Source organism: Mustela lutreola, chromosome 14 (assembly GCF_030435805.1).
Source record: "Mustela lutreola isolate mMusLut2 chromosome 14, mMusLut2.pri, whole genome shotgun sequence".
NCBI classification, from domain to species: domain Eukaryota; kingdom Metazoa; phylum Chordata; class Mammalia; order Carnivora; family Mustelidae; genus Mustela; species Mustela lutreola.
In genome coordinates, this window is record NC_081303.1 from 17,189,279 (window position 1) to 17,214,223 (window position 24,945).

General features: G+C 41.2%; 1 protein-coding gene across 1 annotated transcript in view; it reads right to left on the bottom strand.

The window, feature by feature from the left end:
- The window catches only part of STX6 (syntaxin 6), a 52,009-nt gene that overhangs the window by 25,284 nt on the left and 1,780 nt on the right, over positions 1-24,945 (bottom strand). Inside the window, exons 2-3 of the mRNA XM_059146834.1 lie at positions 6,321-6,490; positions 3,069-3,163 (exon numbers count right to left, since the gene is read on the bottom strand). Coding sequence (XP_059002817.1) covers positions 3,069-3,163; positions 6,321-6,490 — 265 coding nt within the window. The remainder of the gene's footprint in view (positions 1-3,068; positions 3,164-6,320; positions 6,491-24,945) is intronic.

Here is a 24,945-nt window from a genome sequence, read left to right on the forward strand (position 1 = left end):
GTCTCATATCCCAATGTCCTCTGTGCCCACCCTGTACACCTCATCGTTGTTGGTTAACCATGTCTGTCTTGACTTAGAATGAAAAGTGAACAATTCTTGGGTTGGAACAAGTTGGGTTCCTTTCCCCACTGGGATGTACGGTTCTCATTCCTTTGAAAGTTAACATTAGAAAATGTCTAAGAGGGGGCGCCTGGGTGGTTCAGTGGGTTAAAGCCTCTGCCTTCAGTTCAGTTCATGATTCCAGGGTCCTGGGATCAAGCCCTGCATCGGGCTCTCTGCTCAGCGGGAGCCTGCTTCCTCCTCTCTCTCTGCCTGCCTCTCTGCCTACTTGTGATCTCTGTCTGTCAAATAAATAAATAAAATCTTTAAAAAAAAAAAAAACGAAAGAAAGAAAATGTCTAAGAGGATCATTTAATTGATAAAGAAAACACAGAGCCAAAGAAGCTAACTGACTTGCCACGATGAAAATTTATTAAGGTCACAGATGAGCCTAGAACTCCATTCTCCTAACAGCTCCTTCCCTGAGTTCCTCTGCCACACACTGCAAAACCTTCTGCTACGAGGTGAAAATGTGGTCACTCCTGGAACAGATTTCCGCAACAGAAAAATTCCCCATGCAAAATCACTGATGTGGTGATAACCCCACAAATGTACAAATGATTACTTCAACATTATCAAAGGCTATTTATGCACACAAAAGAATATTTTGCTTTCTTCAGTAAAAACTGCCAGCAAACTGTACAACCTTAAAAGACACTTGGGAAAACAAGACGCCTAAAACAAGGAAGGCTTCTAAAAGCAAAACCAATGGACATTAAGTGAAAAGAAAAAAAAAGAAAGATGTGATTCTTCAGAGAGAACAACCACAGACACAAATGTACAGTGTATCACGGACTCTCCCGCCTGAGAAGGAGAAAGCACTACGGGCATCAGCTGCGGATACAAACGTATTTCTTTCACAGCAACTAAATGAAAACCTACTGATAATGGTTAACAGAGGAGTTTACATGAGCTTGTGAAAGACAAATCCCATACTGAAGCGTGGTCATAGGTCTCATTTCCCAAATCGGCGAACTCTCTGACTCCACTCCGTCTCCTCCAATTAGAACCCAGAGATCTCTGTCTACAAATGCTGCTTAACTAAATGCAATAATGTTCAGTCAACACAAGGTGCTTAAAAAAAAAAAATCCAAGTTAGCACCATGACTACCTCCTTCTCTTCTTACAGGACTTCAGTTAGAATTTATCGAAATTAGATCAGCAAAAGCTCAGTTAGGTACTACTAACCTACAACTAGTAAACAGTAACAGTAACAGCTTCCCCAAAATGGGTCATAACTAAAAGAAGAATGATTAGAAACTCTAAAATACTCAGTTGGATTATATAGTTAAGTATGATTCAGACCTCAACTCTAGAAGGACTGCATCACTACATATGAAATGTGGACGTGGTTTAGAATATGTCTTTCTGGGGCACCAGGGTGCTCTGGGTTAAGCAGCTGCCTTTGGCTTAGGTCATGATCCTGGAGTCCCGGGATCGAGCCCCAAGTCAGGTGCCCAATCAGCCGGGAGTCTGCTTCTCCTTCTGACCCTCGTCTCATGCTCTCTCTCACTCTCTCTAATAAATACAATTTAAGAAAAAAAAAAGAATACTTCTTTCAAAGAGTATAATTAAAAAACCTTTTTCAAGTATTAGAAAATGAACTTCAGTTTCTACTTGCAATTATACCAACTAACTTCACTTTCAATATATTCAGCTCTGAATCTCAATGTGCAGAATTTACAAGTACTATCTTGCGAAAAGAACAAACACAACGACCGAGTTCAGGAATTTGTGTTTCACTGCCTGGGGCCACTTAAATACCAGCCTCTACAGAAGTGTCATTCAGAAAATCTACTACAAAAAATAAAAAAGCAAACTATATTTATAAAATAAATAATTGGGGACTTACCTTATCGGAAAAAGGGGCTTTCTTATCAGAACAGAATTCTAAATTGGCTAGAAATTAGGACTAATATAAATGCTCAGTGTATATCAATGATGTACCCACGTCCCAAAAGGTTAGTGGCCCATTAAACTATGGGCTTATTTAACAATAATTTATACACACATATACACACACACACACAGAAAGGCAACTACTGAATAAAAGAAGATACAAGAATTAGTTAAAGTTCAGTGATAACCTACGATTTGAAATAATTTCAAAAGGAAATCACATGACATAAAGTCTTTGGCAAACACATAGCAAGGTTCCTGCCTGAGATGACTCCTAAAAGCCATATGTTAGCACTGGTATGATCCCAAGTTTCTTTATTCAAGGAAGCTGCTTTCTAGTACATATGTTAAAGACAGCTGGTTCTCTTACATCTAGTTATGCTAATCAAATGGCTTAGCCATATAGTTTCAAAATACAAACATATCCCAAGAAGACAAGATTTGACTTAAATGGTATTTTCTCCTCGTTTTTTTCTTTTTTTTTTTTAAACAATAGGTTATTAGCTCTATAATTTGAGGCCAGAGACTTATTCACTTGGATTGGTGTTTTTCACTCTAATGGATGCTTGCTCTGGACAGCTCCCGGAAGGCTGTCAAGCCGTTGTATATGGAAATGTCAGTAACATGGGTTGCAAAAGTTCCAGAAGCAATTCAGATGGTGGAAGAGGCCGCTATCCAAACCTAGTAAGAGTCATTCTTCACAATGCAAAGTGATTACCAATCAGTCAAGAAACCAAATGGTTTCTACAATAGTAGTTCTTCCTTTTGTCCAAAAATACGGTATACCGAGAAATTAAGAGGCAAAAAGATAATTGGTTTGGAGAAATGGGAGCTATGGACAAGTAACCTCCAAAGCCAGTTACCTATTCTCATTTTTGCTCCAAGAAAATAAACCAGATAATACTCAAATAAATTTCTTTATTTGAATCATAGAAATCAGGAGGGACACTGACATTTAATTCATACTAAAAAGTCATTTTAGAGTTGACCTATTAGTTTACAATTAAGAAAAAGAGTTTTGAGAAGTGTGGCTATTTCTTGCACAAATAACATGGTAAGATATTCCTTACCCTGACAACTTGCCGAGTACTTGTGATGAAGGTTTTTCTTATACTCAATTCAGTTGCATCGAGGTTGAATTTTCTAGGATTTGCTTCAACTATGCGTGGGTCAAAAAGTTAAGGGAAAGCAATTTCATCATTAAAAACCTAACAAACATCATGTTAAACCGCACAATCTCTCACAGGTAAGCAATACAATCTGTCTCAGTGTTTCTTAAAACACGGTCAACTTGACATACATCATTCTCGAACCTTCTCTTCCCACAACTGTGATGGTCTCTGTGCCTCGGAGTGGAGAAGAGCCACCCAGGTGAAGAAACAACAGCCCTTGCTGAGTTCGTTACAAATCCATGGTGAGGGGCGCCTGGGTGGCTCAGTGGGTTAAGCCGCTGCCTTCGGCTCGGGTCATGATCTCAGGGTCCTGGGATCGAGTCCCGCATCGGGCTCTCTGCTCAGCAGGGAGCCTGCTTCCTCCTCTCTCTCTCTGCCTGCCTCTCTGCCTACTTGTGATCTCTCTCTGTCAAATAAATAAATAATCTTTAAAAAAAAAAAAAAAAAAAAAAAAAAAAAAAAAAAAACAAATCCATGGTGAGACCATGGCTGAGCCCGGCTCTCCCAGATGCCTGCCAGCACTCTTTGTTGATTCTTTTCTGACTCCAGACCAGCTTTCCCAAGACCACTTTGCAAGCCTTTTTCACCTGCTGTTCTAGATTATCTCATTTATGTCAGGAAGCTAACCCTGCTTATTCTTCTAGAGGTCAAGGCTTCTTCAGTGAAGTTTCCCCTAATCATCTCGTTCCCAGCCTGGTCCCGCTGCCCCGTGTCAGATGCTCACATGGCTCTCTGGTCTTTTCTCTTACTGCCTGCAAATACACAATGCTGTTATTTGATTAACAACTGTTCCCCTGTCCCCTGAGCCCTTCACAAACCCCCACCATGAATTCCACGAGGGCTGGTATACTGTTGTTGTTGTTGTTGTTTTTAAGATTTTATTTATTTACTTGACAGAGAGAGATCACAAGTAGGCAGAGAGGCAGACAGAGAGAGAGAGGAGGAAGCAGGCTCCCTGCAGAGCAGAGAGCCCGATGCGGGACTCGATCCCAGGACCCTGAGATCATGACCTGAGCCGAAGGCAGCAGCTTAACCCACTGAGCCACCCAGGCGCCCCTGGTATACTGTTGTTTTATCACTCCAATCTCAGTAACTAACAAAATACCCAGCTCATGGTACACTCAACGATTATTTGTTGAAGGAATGATGAAAACACAGGCATACCTCGTTTTATTGTGCCTTGTTTTACTGCACTTAGCAGACACTGTGTGTTTTACAAATAGAAGGCTTCTGGCAACCCTGTGTCGAGCAAGTCTATGGGCGCCATTTTCCAAGAGCATTCGCTCACTTTGTCTCTGTCACATTTTGGTAATTCTTACAATATTTCAAGCTTTCTTATTATTATATTTGTTATAATGATCTGTGATTGTGACTCACTGAAAGCTTAGATGATGATTAGACATTTTTTGCAATAAAGTTTTTTTTTTTTTTTTAAGATTTTGTTTATTTATTTGACAGACAGAGATCACAAGTAGGCAGAGAGGCAGGCAGAGAGAGAGAAGGAAGCAGGCTCCCTACTGAGCAGAGAGCCCGATGTGGGGCTCGATCCCAGGACCCTGAGATCATGACCTGAGCCGAAGGCAGAGGCTTAACCCACTGAGCCACCCAGGCACCCCGCAATAAAGTATTTTTTAAAAGACTTTTTTTTTAAGTAATCTCTACACCCAACAGGGGGTTTGAACTTAAAATCCTGAGTTCAAGAGTCACATGCTCTACTGCCTGAGCCAGCCAGGTGCCAGCAATAAAGTACTTTTAAATTAAGGTATATACATTGTTTTTAGACAAAATACTGTCGTGCACTGAATAGACTACAGTATAGTGTCAACATAACTTTTATATGCACCAGGAAACCCTAAAAATTCACTTGTGTTCCTCTACTGCGACTACGATACTCACCTTACTGTGGTGGTCTGGAACGAACCCACAGTATCTCCAAGGTGTACGTGCACCTGTTAACACTTCTGTCCTCTTTTTCTCACAATTTCTCGGTCTCATCAATCTTCTTCTCTTCCCTCTATCTCAAGGTATCTCCCTGTACCTGTGTTTTTGATCCCACCTTCTCAAGTTTTGTTCCACTAATTTTTAACAATATACTTTTTAAAATAATTTAAAAGGTACCCAGGGTCATATGATAAATAGAAATATGAACAGATAATGCCCTCCACTTATTAACTGCATATGAACCTGAAAAGCTGGTTTCCTAGATCACACAGAGAGAACAAGAGAGAAGTGAGAACATGCAACTGGCATATCTTCAAAATTTTTGATTAACTGGAATTTTTCTAGCTGAAAAAAGGCCACCATTCTCTGGTTCGTCAGTGGACTTCCCAACAACAGCATGACTTAATAGATCCGCTTTTACTAAATGCAGTCTCATGGCACAAAATGCCTCTCTTGGACACTAGCACTGTAACACATCACTTCTTGAACAGGAAAAAGTCCACAAAAGGATTTTCTTTTGGTTTCTAATTAACAGTGTAGGACACTGGTCTGTATACAGCTCTACGGAATAATGACTAACACTCCCAGAAGCTCACTGCGTGGCAGGCCCCCCACTTATCTGCTCAGCTTACACCACCCCTATGCGATAGGTACCACTGTTACCTGAACTTTCTACTGAAGAGGAAACTGAAGCAGAGAGCAAGGTGCCCAAAGTCACATGGCTGGTAACTGGTGTGGCCAGGACTTGAACACACGGTCTGTTTTGAGGGACCAAGCTCTGAACCACTGCACCACACTGTCTCCACGTGGCCAGATTTATCACACACTGTAGAAGGTGACCCTACACCTTGGCTTACTGGGCAATTATTTCAAGTGTGTCAAGGTACAAATAAGAGCACTATCGGGGCGCCTGGGTGGCTCAGTGGGTTAAGCCTCTGCCTTTGGCTCAGGTCATGATCTCAGGGTCCTAGGATCGAGCCCCGCATCTGGCTCTCTGCTCGGCAGGGAGCCTGCTTCCTCCTCTCTCTCTGCCTGCCGTTCTGCCTACTTGTGATCTCTGTCAAATAAATAAATAAAATCTTTTTTAAAAAAAAAAAAAAGAGTGCTATCAATTATAAAGATTCTAATCAATGTACTTGAGACATCAGGATAAAAACGTGTTCACTTTTCTGTTGACCCCAAAGGCACAGGCACCATGGAAAAGGATATTGATGGTCTCGTCAAGGTCCTCGAGATCCCACTCTATGCTCCGGAGGTTGTTCCTCAGCTCATTGGTGGTCCAGTCGATTTCTTCCCTCGTTGCCGTAGAGGGGTCCTGGAGGAGCTCTGTCCATCTCTGAAATAATCCCTGGGCGGTGTTGACGGCTTTCTGTACCTCTCTGCAATCAAGGTGAAGGGAAAGGACAGAAATCACAGACGCGTTGCATGAACAAGTTAACTACTGCCTGATCTAGTTAACACCGTGATCACATACCATCTTCAGCGACTACCATCCCCAGAAGTGTTTTAGACCTTTACGGAAGGATCTTGACGAACAAATACCAAAATTCAAACCTTTAAGAATAACAGTATTACGTTCTCAGCTGATTTTGGAATAAAATGGTCATTATTTAAATAGCTATATCAGGTTTATTTGAGAAGGACAATTTTTTGAGATTTGAGAAGGCAAGTTTTTCTCTGAAGAGCCTATACTTAAAAGCCATGTAAGAAACAATCCTACAAATTAACTAAAGTGCCATTAACATTCACACACGCAGCCATTTCGTGTGCTAGTAATCTGTATTCACAAAAACAAGTCCTAACACAGCTTTCCTTTTCTTGGGGGGTGGGGGTAGTGGGAGGTGAGGGAAAAAAGGGTCAAGGAAGGGTTATATTCATGCAACTAGCCTTTTAGAAGGGAAGTACTTTAATCTGAGACTTAAAAAAATTGTTTTAATTCCAGTATTGTTAACATACAGTGTTAGGTGCGTTTCAGATATACAATACAGCGATTCAGTAATTTCATACACCGCTCAGTGCTCATCATGGTACGTGTACTCTTAATTCTCTTTACCTATTTCCCCCAGCCCCCCCACCCCATACCCTCTGATAATCATCAGTTTGTTCTCTCTAGTTAAGAGTCTGTTTCTTGGTTTTCTTTTTTTTTTTTAAATTTTGCTCATTTGTTTTATTTCTTAAATTCCACATGAGTGAAATCATATGATATTTGTCTTTCTCTGACTGACTGACTTCATCTAGCATTATACCCTCTAACTCCATCCATGTTGTTCCACATGGCAAGATTTAATTTCTTTTTACGGTTACATTAATATTCCATTGTTTATATATATACACCTCATCTTCCTTATCCATTCATCTATCAATGGCCACTCGGGCTGCTTTCATATTCTGGTTATTGTAAATAATGCTGCTATAAACATAGGGGTGCGTGTATCCCTTTAAATTAGTGTATTTGTATTTTTGGGGTAAATACCCAGTAGTATGTTTCCTGGATCACAGGGTAGCTCTATTTTTAACTTTTTGAAGGATCTCTCTACTGTTTCCCACAGTGGTTGCACCAATTTGCACTCCCACCAACACTGCACGGGAGAGTTTTTATTTCTTTGCATCCTCGCCAACACTTGTCGTTTCTTACATTTTTGGTTTTAGACATTCTTGACAGGTGTGAAGCGATAACTCATTGTAGTTTTGATCTGGATTTCCCTGAGGATGAGTGATGTTAAATATCTTTTCATGTGTCTGTTGGCCATCCGTATGTCTTCTTTGGAGAAATGCCTACTCCTGTCTTCTGCCCATTTTTAAATTGGATTATTTGTTTTTCAGGTGTTGAGCTGTATCTGTTCTTTTTATATTTTGGATACTAACCCTTTTATCAGAGTTGTCATCTGGAAATATCTTTTCCCATTCGGTAGCTTGTCTTTAATCTGAGACATTTTAAAATCCAAAATCTCATTAGAAGATTTCCTAGTATTATTAGCTTTAAACATATATTGTTATTTAAATATGTATTAAACATACACGTAGCAGACAAGTGTGTTTCTTGTTTAGAGAGTGAAACTAGGCCATAAAGTGCTATGATTTAGAATGCTTTCAAATTAGATAAAGTCACAAAGTTGTAAAAATTTTCCCACTTCCATTCTCATGGATTGGAAGAACAAATATTATTAAAATGTCTATACTACCCAAAGCAATCTACACATTTAATGCAACCCTATCAAAATACCAACAGCATTTTTTAGAGCTAGAACAATCCTAAAATGTATCTGGAACCACAAAAGACCCCATAAGCAAAAGCAATCTTGAAAAGGAAAAAGCAAAGCTGCAGGCCTCACAATTTTGGACTTTATAACAAAGTTGTCATCATCAAAACAGTATGGCACTGACACAAAAGCAGACACAAAGATCAACGGAACACAACAGAAAACCCAGAACAGACCCACAAGCATAAGGCCAACTAATCTTTGACAACACAAGAAAGAAAATCCAATGGAAAAAAGTCTCTTCAACAAATGGTGTTGGGAAAACTGGACATCCACATGCAGAAGAATGCAACTGGACCACTTTCTTATACTACACACAAAAATAAATCCAAAATGGATGAAAGACCTCAATTTGAAGTAGGAAGCCATCAAAATCCTAGAGGACAACACAAGCAGCAACCTCTTCGACACTGGCCATAGCAACTTTTTACAAGACATGTCTCCTAAGGCAAGAGAAGCAAAAGCAAAAATAAACTACTGGGACTTTATCAAAATAAAAAGTTTCTGCACAGCAAAGGAAACAATCAACGGAACTAACAGGTAGCCTCCTTCCTGGAAAGAGATATTCACAAGAGATCTATCTGATAAAGGGTTAAAAAAAAAAAAAAAAAAAAAAGGACCAACCACTTTTGAGGCAGCATTCTATATTAGTGTAGAGAAAATGACACTGTAACTTTTCGGATATGCAAATAAAGATAAGAGAAAAGAAAAACAACAATAAAGTTTAGCCACCTAAAAATGGGCCAATATCCACAATTTAAATGTTATAACTGAATATTATTGCCTATCAAAGCCAAAAAGGAATCATTTTATAATTAATTATATGGTCTCTTATATCAAATATTATAATCTCCACACACCTAAACTAAGAGATCTGTTTTGATCCTTCAATGATTCTTAACTGGTACTTCTGGGGGTTCACTCAGGGTGTTTGCTTCCTATAGCTTTAAGACAGAAACTGCAGTTTCTGTCTAGAAACCCTAGTCCCTCTGACAGTTTAATCCGAAGATAAAGCACTAGCAAAATGAAGAAAGGTACCTTACAATAATATTTCGGTTTGAGAATACTCATGAGAGCTAAAAAGAGTCTTAAAACAGAGAATAGAGCTATGCGGCCAGGCTGAATATATCACTGAGCTGTATGGCCAACAGAGACGTCTCCCCAGGTCTGTTCAACACCCAGTTTAAGGTTAGCAGGGTCCTCTCATTGTTCCTCCCACATCAGCCTTATACTTTCTGTGTTAATGAGAAACTCTATTTAACATAGAGTTAGGAGAAGGAAGAGACTAAGCATGCGTTTTTTACTTTTTCCTATGGTTTCTGTCTGGTTTGGTGGAGAAAGAGGTACACATCTTCCCATAATACTGGGTATCTGGGTTTATTTTTAGGTGTTGAATATCACCTATGGTACTAGAAGACAGAGTTAAAGAGGCATCGATCATGACATCTCATTTTAAAGAATATAAAAATTAGCAATTCTGTAAAGTACATATAAATTCCTTTTTGAGAACTAAGAAGCCTTAAAACAAAGAAGCCTGAGGCCAGGGCATACCACACTCTCCATCCCCAGAACATGATTATATGCTCAAATTAAATTCTCTATGGTAGCAATCCATACACTTTTTCTTTTTAAGGTTTTATTTATTTGAGAGAGAGAAACAGACAGAGATAGTGAGAGAGAGCACAAGCAGGGAGAAGAGGAAGAAGCCGGCTTCTTACTGGGCAGGGAGACGGACAGGGGATTCGATCCCAGGACCCTGGAATCATGACCTAAACCAAGGCAGACGCTTAACCAACTGAGCCACCCAGACATCCCTCCATACACTTTTTAAATCTCAGGGATCCTTTGCACTCTTCAGAATTACTGAAGACCCCAAAGAACTTGGATTGTACAATGGAATATTACCCAGGCATCAGAAAGGATGAATACCCAACTTTTGCATCAACATGGACAGAACTGGAGATTATGCTAAATGAAATAAGTCAAGCAGAGAAAGTCAATTATCATATGGTTTCACTTACTTGTGGAACATAAGGCATAGCATTGAGGACATTAGGAGAAGGAAGGGAAAAATGAAGAGGGGGAGGGAAACAGAGTGGGAGTGAACCATGAGAGACTCTGGACTCCGGGAAACAAACTGAAGGTTTTAGAGGGGAGGGGGGTGGGAGGATGGGTGAGCCAAGTGAGGGGTATTAAGGAGGGCATGGACTGCATGGAGCACTGGGTGTCATATGCAAACAGTGAATGGTATTAGTCACTGTACGGTGACTAACGTAACAAAAAAAAAAAAAAAAGAACTTAGATTGGTGTGGGTTATTTATCTATTGCCATTCACCATATTAGAATTTCAAACAGATGTTTAAGAAGTATTTATCAAGTAATCAAATAAACTAAACTTGCTACATGTTAATATAATGTTTTTTGCAAAATAAAACTTCTAAAAAACAAACAAAAAAATTACCCTGTTTCACATGTTTGCAGATCTCTTTAATACTAGTTTAACAGAAGACAGCTGGATTCTCATATCTCCTTCTACATTCAGTCTGTTGACATGTTTTGTTGAAGTATAGAGGAAAATGCAGCCTCATATAGATAGACAGATGGAAAAGGGAGGAGTATTTTAATAGCCTGTTTAATTGTGGATATTCTTTTTTGACCCAATACCAAAACTTAACAAAGCGGCAGTTTCTTAAAGGTTAGTTGCAATGTGGAACCTGAAACTGTATCAAAGACTTTTTCAACTCTTCATGTATTACCATCCATTGTATTTCGAATGGATCCTTTACCTGCCCATGTTTGATTTTATCACATATACTGGTCATCTGGAAAGTATTAGTTTGCTGAGTACCACAGGTCTTGAAAATGCTGACTCTTTTCATTAAACAATATCCCAAATCATATAACACCACCACCAATCTCATCAGAAAAAATTAACTACTGGGAACCTGCAAGATAATAGGAGTCGATAGAAACTTTCCAAAATTCTGGAAAAACAAAAAACAAAAAAACCAAAAAAAACCCGAGCTATTTCAGCTAGCAACTCAATCACAAATTGCTTTTCAAAGACAACCATCTTATACCATAATATAGCAAAAGTGCTTTGCCATACTCTCAGTTTGTCACACAGAATAGTAAAATGTGTACAAAGGCTGGGGAAAAACATTTATGTGACATAACTGATCAATGTCTTTTTATCTAGAATATAATTTTTAAAAATTCTCAAAACTGGGGCGCCTCGGTGGCTCAGGGGGTTGAGCCTCTGCCTTCGGCTCAGGTCATGATCTCAGGGTCCTGGGATCGAGCCCCGCATCAGCTCTCTGCTCAGCAGGGAGCCTGCTTTCCCCTCCCTCTCTGCCTGCCTCTCTGTCTACTTGTGATCTCTGCCAAATAAATAAATAAAATCTTAAAAAAAAAAAATTCTCAAAACTTAGCAAGAAAAACAAACCTAATTAAGAAATGGGGGGGGTGGTAGGAAATGAGCAAAAGATGTGAATAGTCACTTCACCAAAGACGACATATGGATGATAGTTAAGCACACAAGATGTTCAATACCATTAGTTATTAGAAAAATGCAAATTAAATCCACAATGAGATACCACTACTAACTGAGAATGGTTTAAAATAAATGACTGACAACACCAAAGGGCTGACCAGTAGTAGAGTAACTGGAACTCCTGTGCATTTCTAGTAGGAATACAAAATGGTACAACCACTTTGGAAAATAACATGCCTTTCTTAAATTAAACAGGTTTATGGGGCGCCTGGTAAGCAAAGGTAGTTAAGCCTCTGCCTTTGGCTCAGATCATGATCCCAGAGTCCTGGGATCGAGCCCCCATCAGGCTCCCTGCTCGGTGGGAGGCCTGCTTTTTCCTCTCCCACTACCCTTGCTTGTGTTCCTTCTCTCTGTCAAATAAATAAATAAAATCTTAAAAAGCAAACAAACAAACATGTTTATCATATGACCCAACAACCTCACTTCTAGGTGACATGAAAACGTACATTCACACAACCACCTGGAAATTCTTACAGTAGAGCTTTAATCATAATTGTCAAAAATTGAAAACCACCACCCCTCAAGCAATAGCAACTGACCTGACAAGACCTCCAGCCAGCCCAGACCACCCAGACCAGTTTGAGTGTAAGCCCCAACTCAAGCCTGCGCAGACAGATCATGGAGTGACTTCTAGAATGACCAACAACTACCTTTATCGCATTATAATATTAAATTCTCCACCCAAAGAGGAGCATAGGCCTCACTTACCTACCATACAATGTACACACAGGCATGTTTCCTGAAGGCACATGTGCGACCTTCCACCCACTCTACATATGACAGACAAGCTTCCCCTTTTTAAATAATCATCCTAATCCAAAATGAAAGGAACCCATCTACACTTGCTCAGGGAATTACAGCTTTGAAAGTTATTCCCCGTGATCTCCTTATTTGCTGCAAATAAAGTTTCCTTTGTGCAACAAGCCACCTGGCACAGTATTTTTTTATTTAATTTTATTTAAATTCAATTAATTAACATACAGTGTATTATTAGTTTCAGAGGTAGAGTTCAGTGATTCATCAGTTGCATAGAACACCCAGTGCTCGTTACACAGTTTTATCTGTGACTCACCAACGAGCAAACTCACATTAGTTCAGCTACAATGGGACACAGAGAAACCTTTGGGGGGGATGGGTCTGTCCTATATCTTATTTGTGGAGGTGGTGATTGCGCACAACTGTATCCATTTGTCAAATTGTGAAGAAATGTACACTAAAAATTAAGATCAATTTTATGGTAGACAAATTAGAACTTTAAAATCTGGATGGCTCAGTTGTTAAGCACCTGCCTTCAAGCTCAGGTCAAGATTCCAGGGTCCTGGGATCGAGCCCCACATTAGGCTTCATGCTCAGTGAAGAAGCCTGCTTCTCCCTCTCCCACTCCCCCTGCTTGTGTTTCTGCTCTTCCTATCTCTTTCTCTGTCAAATAAATAAATAAAATCTTAAAAAAAAAAAAAAAAAAAAAACAACAGGAAGTGTCTTTAAGGATCAAGATTTGATACAATTAATAATTTTTAATTTTTCAATGAAGAACATTTTTAAGGGAATATGCCTTTTTTCTTTTTCACTGCAAGGGAGGGCAGGCTAAGGCAGGGCAGTTTTACCCGCCACCACAGCTTTTTGCACCATTGGTGTAAATGTTAGTACAATGGAAAAAGCAAACGACATCTGAGTTATTATGCAAAGTGTTTTAGGTTAAGGGAGTCTTCCATGAAAGGGTCAAGAACCCCTTGAGATCCAAGGACCACACTTTCGTAACTGCAACTCCTAAGACACTGATAGTCGGACTTGATGGGGAGGAGGGGGCACACAGATGGATTCAATTCTGGTAGCACAGAGTGAAATCAAGGAGTCCTTAAGCATGTTCTGAAGAAGACATCAAAGAAATGGCAGGAATCAGAAAAATGCCACAAAGCAATCCCAGGATAACATTCAACACCCACAGGCCTGCCCAGTGACCTGGCTTATTCCACTCTCAATCTCTTATTTTTTCAAGAGGTTTTCAGTTAGTGGCACAGACACAAGAAAGGGAAAGTGGTGATTATTTTGCAGTTCTAAGACAAATGTTTCAAGGAATTACAAAGGTGAAAACTATCAATTGTTCAAGTCTTGAAGAGCGGGAACCTGTAATGTGTCATGGAATCCTATTTTAACAGCAGCTTGTGGGGTCCCTCAAAGTCTAAAACACCTCCCAATTTCATTTCAGTCTAGTGCTAGCCTGAAACAAGGCGGCATGAAAGGAGAGTAGAAAACATCGTGTGTCACAGACAAATCCTTCTTTAAGCCAGATATTTAGGGTAGCCAGAATTTAAGAGAACTTGGGATTTCTGGTCAGTTTCAAGAGCCCCAAGCCACACCTAATAATGTGTGAGACTCTAGCGAGACAACTCATTCAATCAGGAACCATTTGTAAATATCTGGAACTAAATATTTACAATCACTAGGCATTCCAAGGAAATCAATCAGGACAGAGGAAAACAACAACAAAAAGACAGAGGAGTATATGATAGCGTGATCTGTTTGAGATTTGTGAGGGTTTTAACAAGGGAAGAAGAGCCCACTGAGTTTTCTTCACACGACTCTCTCAGGAAGGGCAACGGAGTCGTTTCTGTAAGAAGTGGCGGGTTAGGCAGGCCCCCCTCTTCCCGCCCACATACATGCCCAGCATAGGCGGCTCTGCACAGCCCACATGAGCCCAGCACCCTGACCAGACAGCAGCAGTGGCTGACTCCTTGGGCAACAGAGATCCAATTTTGTGTAGTCTCCAGAAAGGTTAAAATCACAAAACACTGCTTTCCTTTTCCTGTGAAGTGCGGTTTACTTATTTGAGGTTTTCCTTTCAACTATGTGAAGGGAATGACTGGTGAAGTCTGATGCCCAGAACTTTCCATGAGGGGCCAGGTATACCATGACTTTTTGGATCTCTTTGGATAAGCAGACTTCTAGGTTAACCACCTGCTCACCAACAGCTCTGGGAATCCTGTCTGGCACCATGTCGCCAAAAACTTGCTGACTGCTTTCCTAGAAGTACAGGGTTAGCACCTGACCCAGAGAAGGTCCCCACAACAGTCAAACAGATTTTCTGCTGCTACATCTGTTACAGATGTTTCCAAAGTCATTTCTGTCTTACCCAGTTCACGGGCAACAGAAGTCACAGTGTTGGAAAATGCCAGGGATGAAGATCTTCCACCTTGCTGTCTACCAAATGGTCTATCAAAATCAAGGGACCTGTCATATCCTCATGGGTTAAACTCCATGAACACCAGAATGAAGGTCCCTCACTGTGGTCCACATCAATGCCCAGAGAGCTACTGCCAGGCAACTGTCAAAAGTGAAAACACAGTCCACATCTTTGAAGAATCTTTTGGACCAAAATGAAGTCATCAAAGCTTTCAAAACCAGATTCTTCCACTCATTACACATAAAAAGTTGACACTGTCAGAACTAACCTAGTTTGTTTCCGAAGCCAAACACTAACCCTCTGTCATTGCTAGCTGAGCCTCTCCCATACAACATTCTAGTCTGTTCTACCATGGGGAAGGGCCCAATATCCCAACCAACCTCTAGGACTAAAGGCAATACATCTAGATGTCCATTAAAATCACCAAATTTTCTTCTCTAGATCTTGCCAAGTTTCTCAGAAAAGTTGGAGGAAGGAGTATCTCAGCCATTAGGGAGCTTTGATTTTGCAGAATCTGCCATTCGGCTATGCCAATAAGTTGCAGAGGAACTGTAGCTGCAACCTCCGTCAGCCTTCTAATTTCTCCTTTTTTCTTTCACCATGCTGACAGACTCCAAATTGGCATCTGTTCCAGTTCCTGTGGCTATATAACAACCATCCCAAAACTTAGTGGGAGTAAAACAAGCATTTATTATGCTCATGGATTCTGCAGGTCAGGAAACCAGATGGCTGGTCCCTGCTCCACAATGTCTCGGGCTGCAAAAACATGGGCTCCCCAGTGGGGTCTCTGTGTCTCTGCGCATGATCTCCCTAGCAGAGCAGCTGCAGTATAGCTGGACTTCTCACATGTTAGCTCCGGACACCCCTGCCTTCCGTCCCAAGTCAGGAAGAAGCAGGTGGAAGCTGTATGGGCTTGGCTATCTTTTAGGACTTAAGCTTCGGGAGTCAAGCAGTGTCATCTCTGCCTCATTCTGTCAGGGGAGGCAATCAGGTCCCAGGGAAAGGAACTAGGATCTCAGCCTGGTAGGTGAATGTCAGCTTCACAACTTCAGAAAAGCAAAGGGGGCACGATAGATACTGGGATGACCACCTGTAGAAATAAGACAATGGGCCACAAGACCAGTATCTGGGGCAGGCAGCGCTCGTTCTGCACAACTCTACTGAGAGGTTCCTGTTTCATCAATAGACTGAGAGGCTAGGAAAGGCAGACGGTGTCCATTCCAGTAATGAAATCTGAAAAACTCGGGCTCTGCGAGCCTCTGTAACCGTATCCCCCTCCCGCCCATATCCTACCAACCTCCTTCCACCACCAATCCCTCATGCTAGGTAAGGGGGGAGCTCTGGTTGCTGCTGGGCTTCCGTACTCACATCTTCTGTATTTGAGGGGAAAACCACACACACTCCTTTCACTTGACCTCACTGTCATTTCTGAATTCAACTGTCCTGTGATACCTTTTGCAATTACTCTTGTCGGGGAAAAACTGACTCTACTTATTTACCTACAGTTATATAAAATTTGACCTCAAATCTGCTGCTGCTTCCACAACCCCCCTGGGATAGTACCACTACTACCAATGACACTGCAGGTCAGAGTCATGACTGGCTTGAACTCGTCTTCACTTTCACTGTACTTGCCACTACAGCCTTCATAGCGGTTTTTTTGAACACTCTCACTTCCTTTGTTTTTGTGACATTGTGCTTTTAGTTTGTAGCAGTTTTCTCTTGCCTTTTCTTCCACTTGGTCCTAGTGTTTCTCAGCACTTTTCAGAACTTCTAGGTGCTCATCAATACTCAGAGGTTCAAATGATCCCTTTTAGCTGAAAACTCCACTCCCCAACAGCATTACCAACCCTAGTCACTCACCCAGGATTAATTCCTGGATTTTTGGCTGCCTGCAGGACCATTCCATTTGCCTAAAACCAAACTGATCTTATTCTGCCTACAAGTAAATAAATAAAAAGCAAGGATCCAAACAAACAGATAAAGCAGAAATAAAGTCTGCTTCCTTCTCTAACTTCCCCTTTTCAGTCAACAGTGCCTCTATCTTCCAAGATTTCAAACTTGTCTAGACACTCTTCCTCTTCTCACTTTGCACAACTTCTACTTAAGTTCAATCACTGGATTTTAGATCTGGAAGAAACTTTCAAGATAACTAGTCTGCACTCGTTAAACACACAGAACTGGGCCCAGGAATCTTGGCTGTTTGCGTCATACGCTTCTGACCCTGACTATGAGGTGCCTTCCAGTACCAAGACTACTCAATCCCATCTTTGCTAAGCCTTTGGACAGATCTGTTTTCTTTGTGGAATCAGAAGACCTGGGTCTGAACCCGTAACAGCTGTTTGACCATAGGCAAGTAAACAGTAACTGCTAGTTAAAACTGCCTCTTAACTGCTAGTTAAGAACTCACAATAGGAAACAGGGGCGCCTGGGTGGCTCAGTGGGTTAAGCCTCTGCCTTCAGCTCAGGTCAGGATCCCAGGGTCCTGGGATCGAGCCCCACATCGGGCTCTCTGCTCAGCGGGGAGCCTGCTTCTTTCTCTCTCTCTCTGCCTGCCTCTCTGCCTACTTGTGATCTGTCTGTTAAATAAATAAATAAATAAATAAATCTTAAAAAAAAAAGAAGAAGAACTTACAATAGAAAACAGATTAAATTTAAACTCCTCAGCTGGGTATTCCACATCTTCCCCCAAACTGGCCGACTTTAATATCCAACCTAATTTTTTTCACTAAAACAAAATCTGTGTCAGTTGGCAGGGCTCCTTCCCATCCTCCCCTTTCTCATTTCTGGCTCTAGACCTCTGCTGGCTGCTTCCCCAGCAAAGAAAGAGTCCCTACATCTCTGCAAATGAAAAGCAGACATTTCCTTTAAGGGCTAGAATGAGACCCTATACTTGCTTCACTAAAATGTCCTTGACCAACAGTCCTACTGCGGTCTTTCCTTTTTTCAGTCTCCATAACATCTCAATTCTACTCTGAAATCTTACACACAATGCACATTGTCTTTTGCCTACACTCTGCATATCTGCATAGTGTTGTCCAACTAGACTACAATTTCAGCCAAATATAGTATTAGGCATTCAATAAACTTAAAACAAATGTGTGCAAAGTCTTTATGGTGAAACATCTGATTCTGATTTTAAAACGCAGAATGTGAGATCTCACTTACATTCATTTCATTACACTAAGATTTCCTTGCAAGCAATTGATTTCTTTTTCAGTGATTATATCAATAAATAGTTCTCTCAACAATGTGAATAAAATGCACAATGCTCGCCTTCAAGAAACTCACAATCTAGAGTTAAGAAGGCAGCACATACAGACAAATGCCAATTAAAGAATATAACGTAAGAGGGGTGTCTGGGTGGCTCAGTGGGTTAAAGCCTCTGCCTTCACCCCAGGTCATGATCCCAGGGTCCTGGGATTGAGCCCCACATTGGGCTCTCTGCTGAGGAGGGAGCCTGCTTCCTCCTCTCTCTCTGCCTGCTCTCTGCCTGCTTGCGATCTCTGTCTGTCAAATAAATAAATAAAATCTTAAAAAAAAAAAAAAAGAATACAACATAACATACACCATATTGCTCATCTGCTTACTCAGGCCATTATTTCAACATTGATCCACAGCCAAGAACCTGGAAATGATCCTTACTAAGGCACACAAAGCCTCCAAAACAAAATACTAAAGAGCCACAACATTCATGCCTTTTACCTACAGGAGAGGCTCACTTGGTACCAACAGACTCTCATTGCTCAATTTTGTGGTTTTCTAAGTTAGTTCAATTAGAAGTTGCAAATTCTAAAAAGTTGCCAACAAGACAGGGAAAAATACAGAACCCCAAACTCAAAATGTATGCACTCATCAAACAAGCACCACATGAGTCCCTAACAAAATACAAAGATGAAAACAACACAATTCAAACATGGCGTTTTTTTTCTCTTCGCAAATGAGTAATGATTTCTTAAAATGAGAATCCCAGAACTCTTAAGAGATCAGGGGAAATGGATGGGGGTTGGAGAGAGAGTGGAGACAGGGTATATTCTGGAGGGCAATCTGGTAATACGCATCGGAAACTTTGAAAACGTGCTTACTCTTTGAATTAGCAATTCTGCCGCAGGAATACAGGCTCTGGAAATAATCAGAAGCAGCAATAAAGACGTGTCAGGCATTCACTCTCCTTGCCACTACTCTATTTGTAATAGTGAAAAACTAGAAACATCCTGTCATCCTCGGTAATCATTTATATTACATTTATATGGCAAAATACAACGTAGTCCTCAAAAGCCCCCCCCACTGAAGACATTTTGAAGATATAAAAAAATCCAGCTGGCCCTCCAGTCCCCTTTCTGCCATCTTTCAGTGCCGCCACAATGTGCACATGAATGTCCTGGCAGAGTCTCCAAGAGCATTAGCCACGCTGAGGAGGCAAACGCCAGGTTCTTCCTCGGCCATGCTCCGAAGTCCTCGCCCCGTCTCTACCTGTGAGGACGAAGCAGGGTTACACTGGCGAACGTGAAGTCACGGGAGATCAGAGAGCTGGGAAAATTGCTGTGAAACCCACAGGCAGGTTAAACATGTGTGGAGCGATCAGCCCCAGATGTGATGTACTCAAAGATCTAGAAAAATGGCAGAATAATCTGCTCCCATACCACTATCTTGGTTTCATCATATGGATAATCTCTGGGATCAATCAACCTCTCACGAGTGGCCTCATGGACCATGAAGAAGCAAGATGAAAACACACAGGAGGGAAAATCCCGGGATCCTTCTTCTAGGGATATAATACATATGTGTAAATAAGGTGCCTCAAAAAGAAAAAAATATGCAGATGAAAAGATTATAATACAGTTTGATCCCAATTTCTAAAACAATTATTCGATAATAATAATATACACATATATAAGTCCTGGCCTTTCTGCTTATAAGTGTATAAGCCTGAAGTTTGTTTTGTTTTGTTTTGTTTTAACTAAGTTTCATTTTCTTCATTTGTAAAATGATAATAATAGTATGAGTACTTACTTTGTAAGGACTAAAAAGATAATTACTGTTAGGTTCTTAGCACAGTGCCTAATACATAGTAAGAGATCAAAAACTGGTGAAAAATATTGCCTATAACTATTTTTTTAAGGATTTTATTTATTTATTTGACAGGCAAAGATTACAAGTAGGCAGAGAGGCAGGCAGAGAGAGAGGAGGAAGCAGGCTCCCTGCCAAGCAGAAAGCCCAATGTGGGGCTCGATCCCAGGATCCTGGGACCATGACCTGAGCCGAAGGCAGAGGCTTGAACCCACTGAGCTATCCAGGTGCCCCCTGCCTATAACTATTAATAGAAGTTAAGATCAAAAACACACAAAAATTTTAACAAATTATTTCTGGATGGTGGCATTTCAAGAAATTTTTATTCTTTTTATATTTTTGTTTCTTAGATTTTCTAAAATAAGCATATATTGGTTTAACATTAGTTTGAATGTTACTCAAAAACCAGTAAGACGTGGTCTTTCCTCTCAGAAAGGGCACCTTATTTGGCTGGAAACACAGAAACAGACCTTTTTCTTTTTTTTTTTTTTTTTTTAAGATTTTATTTATTTATTTGACAGAGAGAGAGGAAGAGATCACAAGTAGGCAGAGAGGTAGGCAGAGAGAGAGAGTGGGAAGAAGGCTCCCTGCTGAACAGAGAGCCTGATTCAGGGATTGATCCCAGGACCCTGAGACCCAGAGCTGAGCTGAAGGCAGAGGCTTAACCCACAGAACCACCCCGGCACCCCAGAAACAGTTAAAAGAGAATGTTTACTGGGCATTTAACATGTGCCCCCAACTGCTAGGCCATTTACACGTATTAATTCACTTTATCCTTATAACCAATAAGGCAGGTATTGTTAAGTCAATTTTGTACAGTGCTAAGCCACTTTGTAAAAACAGGTTCAAAGAGGAGAATTCAATAGCCAAAGTTACACCAAGTAATTAAAAGGTTATGATCCCAACATTGGGTGGGCTCGATTACCAAAAAACAGTTCTTTCACCAAACTTCACTGCCTTCTGAAGTCAGATAAAAAGAAAAATTACACCCAGAATCCACGTTCCTTTCTCTTTACCCCCCTTTACTCTTACAGAACTTATCACCACCTGACATACCACGTTAGTGGTCTGTTTCCCGTCCCTAGAATGTAGTCTCCGTAAAAATGGGATTTTGTTTGCTCTCTGCTGTACCCTCAGCTCCTAGCACACAAAAACAGACACTCCATAAGGGTGTTAGAATAAAGGATTCTGAATAGAGAAGTGACCTAATCGTGTCTCTGTGGACACATCTGGTAGCAGTGCAAAACTTGCTGAAGAAGTTGCTTGCAGACGTCCAGGTGGGAGAGAACTAGGACAAGCACTACAGTAGAAGAACCATAAATAGGGAGGGAGAAGAGATTCCAGAAGTATCCAAGGGATGGCCCTGATAGGACATGATGACCAAGTAGACGTGGGACTGAAGGAGAATGGGGAGTCAGGAGTGGAGAGCTAAAAGGAGGAAGATCTGGTGAGGCATCTGGAGGGAGGGAAGAGAGTGGGACCAGAGTGACCAGATGTGCTCAGATACACGGGCAATACCTGATGCAGGGGAATAACGAAGCTGCCCCAGTGACAGCACATGGGCAGGATCCACCCAAGAGGCTACGAGCGAAGGGCAGGGGGAGGTGATTCAGGAGACCCTGGAGTTTCAGACACTGAGTTCTGGTGTTATAAACACCACTGGGAATGAGGCCAGGTTGGGTCCCCACATGCCCTGAGAGCTCAGCTGTCCCACTGTGGTGGTTTTCTCCTCTATGTCCTGGGATTCTGCTCTGAATGGGACACTGATCGTGTCAAACCCTCACAAACCTAGCCCAAACATCTGGGCATTAAGAACTACATATTTTGGGGCACCTGGGTGGCTCAGTGGGTTAAAGCCTCTGCCTTCAGCTCAGGTCATGATCCCACGGTCCTGGGATCGAGCCCCACATCGGGCTCTCTGCTCAGCGGGAAGCCTGCTTCCTCCTCTCTCTCTCTCTGCCTGCCTCTCCGCCTACTTGTGATCTCTGTCAAAAAAATAAATAAAATCTTAAAAAAAAAAAAAAAAGAACTGCATATTTTGGGGCACCTGGGTGGCTCAGTGGGTTAAAGCCTCTGCCTTTCGCTCAGGTCATGATCTCAGGGTCCTGGGATCGAGCCCCGCATCGGGCTCTCTGCTCGGCGGGAATCCTGCTTCCCCCTCTCTCTCTGCCTGCCTCTCTGCCTACTTGTGATCTCTGTCTGTCAAATAGATAAACAAACAAACAAACAAAAAACAGAATCCCTACTGAACTTTAAAAAAAAACAAAAAGAACTGCATATTTCAATTAACACAGCTTTCTAACTGGTCCCCTTTTAAATCTTTCCTCACATGGATGTCTCCAACAGTACTACCAGATCAATATTCCCCAAAACCCTCATTTCATTCCATTTCCCAGATTGAAAAATCTCCAATGGCTTCAAAATGAGACTCTCCTTGACCCTATTCTATCTATACTGTGAAGTTTTAACAGTGTGAGTAGAACCAGGCAGTTAGAATTTGAATCTTGGGTCTACCATTTCTTAGTTGTGTGACCCCAGGCAAATAACCCCTCTGGGCTCCCTTGGTTCCTCATCTCTAAATGTGGGTGGTACCCACATCACAGAGCTGTTCCTATCAAGTGAAAATGTTTATAAAGTCCTTACTTAGCTCAAAACGCCTGAACAGGAGCTGTATCCTTTAAATGTTAGCTATTATTATTACTTCCCTAAATAAACTTCCTATAGTACCCGGGACACACTCCTTGATCATTTCTAATACACAATGCCCATCTCAGGGCATCTGTTGGCGGTGTTCCCACCCAGGAACCACTACTCCTCAACCACCACCACCACCACCACCACCACGAGTATTTATTTAACATTTACACCGTATATTCAAGGTGCTGGGCTGGAAATACAGGAAAAATAAATAGCCCCAAACCCTCAGAGCTCATAGTCTAATAATGAAAGACAGCCAGAGGAAGAGGTGTAATAACGTGTTACAAGGGCCAAGGGAAGCACTTCCTGGAGGCAATGCAGTTGCTTACACTGATCTTCAAAGCGTAGTGGGTGAACCAGGCAGAGTGGGTGTAGGCGGAGTAAGAGCAGCCAGGACTGTGGTCGTAATCACTAAGCCTGACCTTGCTGGAGCTCTGCGCTGAGAACGGGCAGACGGGCCAGAGGGTAAAGGACGGCTGCATCACGGTGGTCATGGAGAGTCTGGACTTTAAACAGGCAGCCACGAAATGATGTTAAGTGCAGAACCCCTGCTTGGGTTCTTCTACCCACCATGGGCTCCACACATGACTATGGAATGCCTGCAATGCACTGGTTGTGACTGAGGAACTAATTTTTTAATTTCAATTAACTTACATTTAAAAGCTGATATGCAACTCAGTTACTGGAAAATTTTTAAGTATGTCTGGGATGTTTGGGTATGTGAATCTACTCTTTCAACTGTAAATTCAATATACTCTAAATACAGAGCAAATATTCCTGATGAAACTTTAGTGTCCAAATTGAAATGTTCTGTATGTGTAAAATATACTCCAAATTTGAAAACTTAGTACAGAAAAAGTAAAATATCCTATTATAATCTTCAGCCATCTGTTGAAATATTTTGAATACATTAAGGATGAAATTAAAATTAATTTCACTAGTTTCTTTTTACTTCTCCCCCTTCTTTTTTTTTTTTTGAAGTGAGCTCTACACCCATTGTGGGGATTGAACTCGTGCCATGGAGATCAAGAGTGACATGCTCCACCAACTAAGCCAGCCAAATGCCCCTCTTTTTACTTTTTAAGATGGCTACTAGAGCATGCCTGGGTGGCTCAGCGGGTTAAGCCTCTGCCTTCAGCTCAGGTCATGATCTCAGGGTCCTGAGATCAAACCCCACATCGGGCTCTCTGCTCCGCAGGAAGCCTGTTTCCGCCTACCTCTCTGTGTACTTGTGATCTCTGCCTGTCAAATAAATAAATAAATAAATAAGATGGCTACTAGGAAAATGGCATATATGGCTCACATTATATTTTAGATAGCACTAACCCAAAAGAACCAAAGGCAGATGACTAGAAGCAGGCAAACCAAATAAGAGACTCTTTAATAAGAGTCCAGATGAGACACAGGCCTGAATTATCTCAATTCTACCCATCTTCATAACCTAATTCAAGACCTACTACTACTTCTAAAAGCTTTTCTAATCATAACCAATTTTAATGAGTTGCTTTTCTCAGAACTACTGGGGCAGTTAATCTTCTGTAACATTTGTTTTAGCACTCAATTTATCCCCTGTCATTTCTACTTAATTTTGGGGTGAGTTGTTTCTCAGAACCATCAGCTGCTAGGCTAAGGGCCAAAACGTAGGCATCTAATTTTCCACGTTGTGTGATGCATTTTCAATACTTCCAATAAACAGAGGTACACAGTTCCCCAGATATCCTGTCACAATCTGGAGACACCCTTGTGGCTAACTTTACCTTCTATGGCAGAAGATATCACCAATCTCTTCCTTCAGACACCTTAAGGACACAAGCTAAAATGATAAAAAAAAAGTCAACCAAGAATCCAGGCCAATGTTCCGATACAGCAATGATATCTCATCAGTGAGCAAGCACTGGTAGACTCTATAGGATACTATCAGGGGAAAAAAAGGCCAAGATGGTGCCGCAATTTAGCATTTTCAGATTCCATTAAAAATCAAACAAACAAAAAACTTCTGATTATCCCTGGTTTCCACCGCCAGAGATGATAACCTTTGCAACCTGAGCATCAAGAACTTTCATTTGAGGGAAA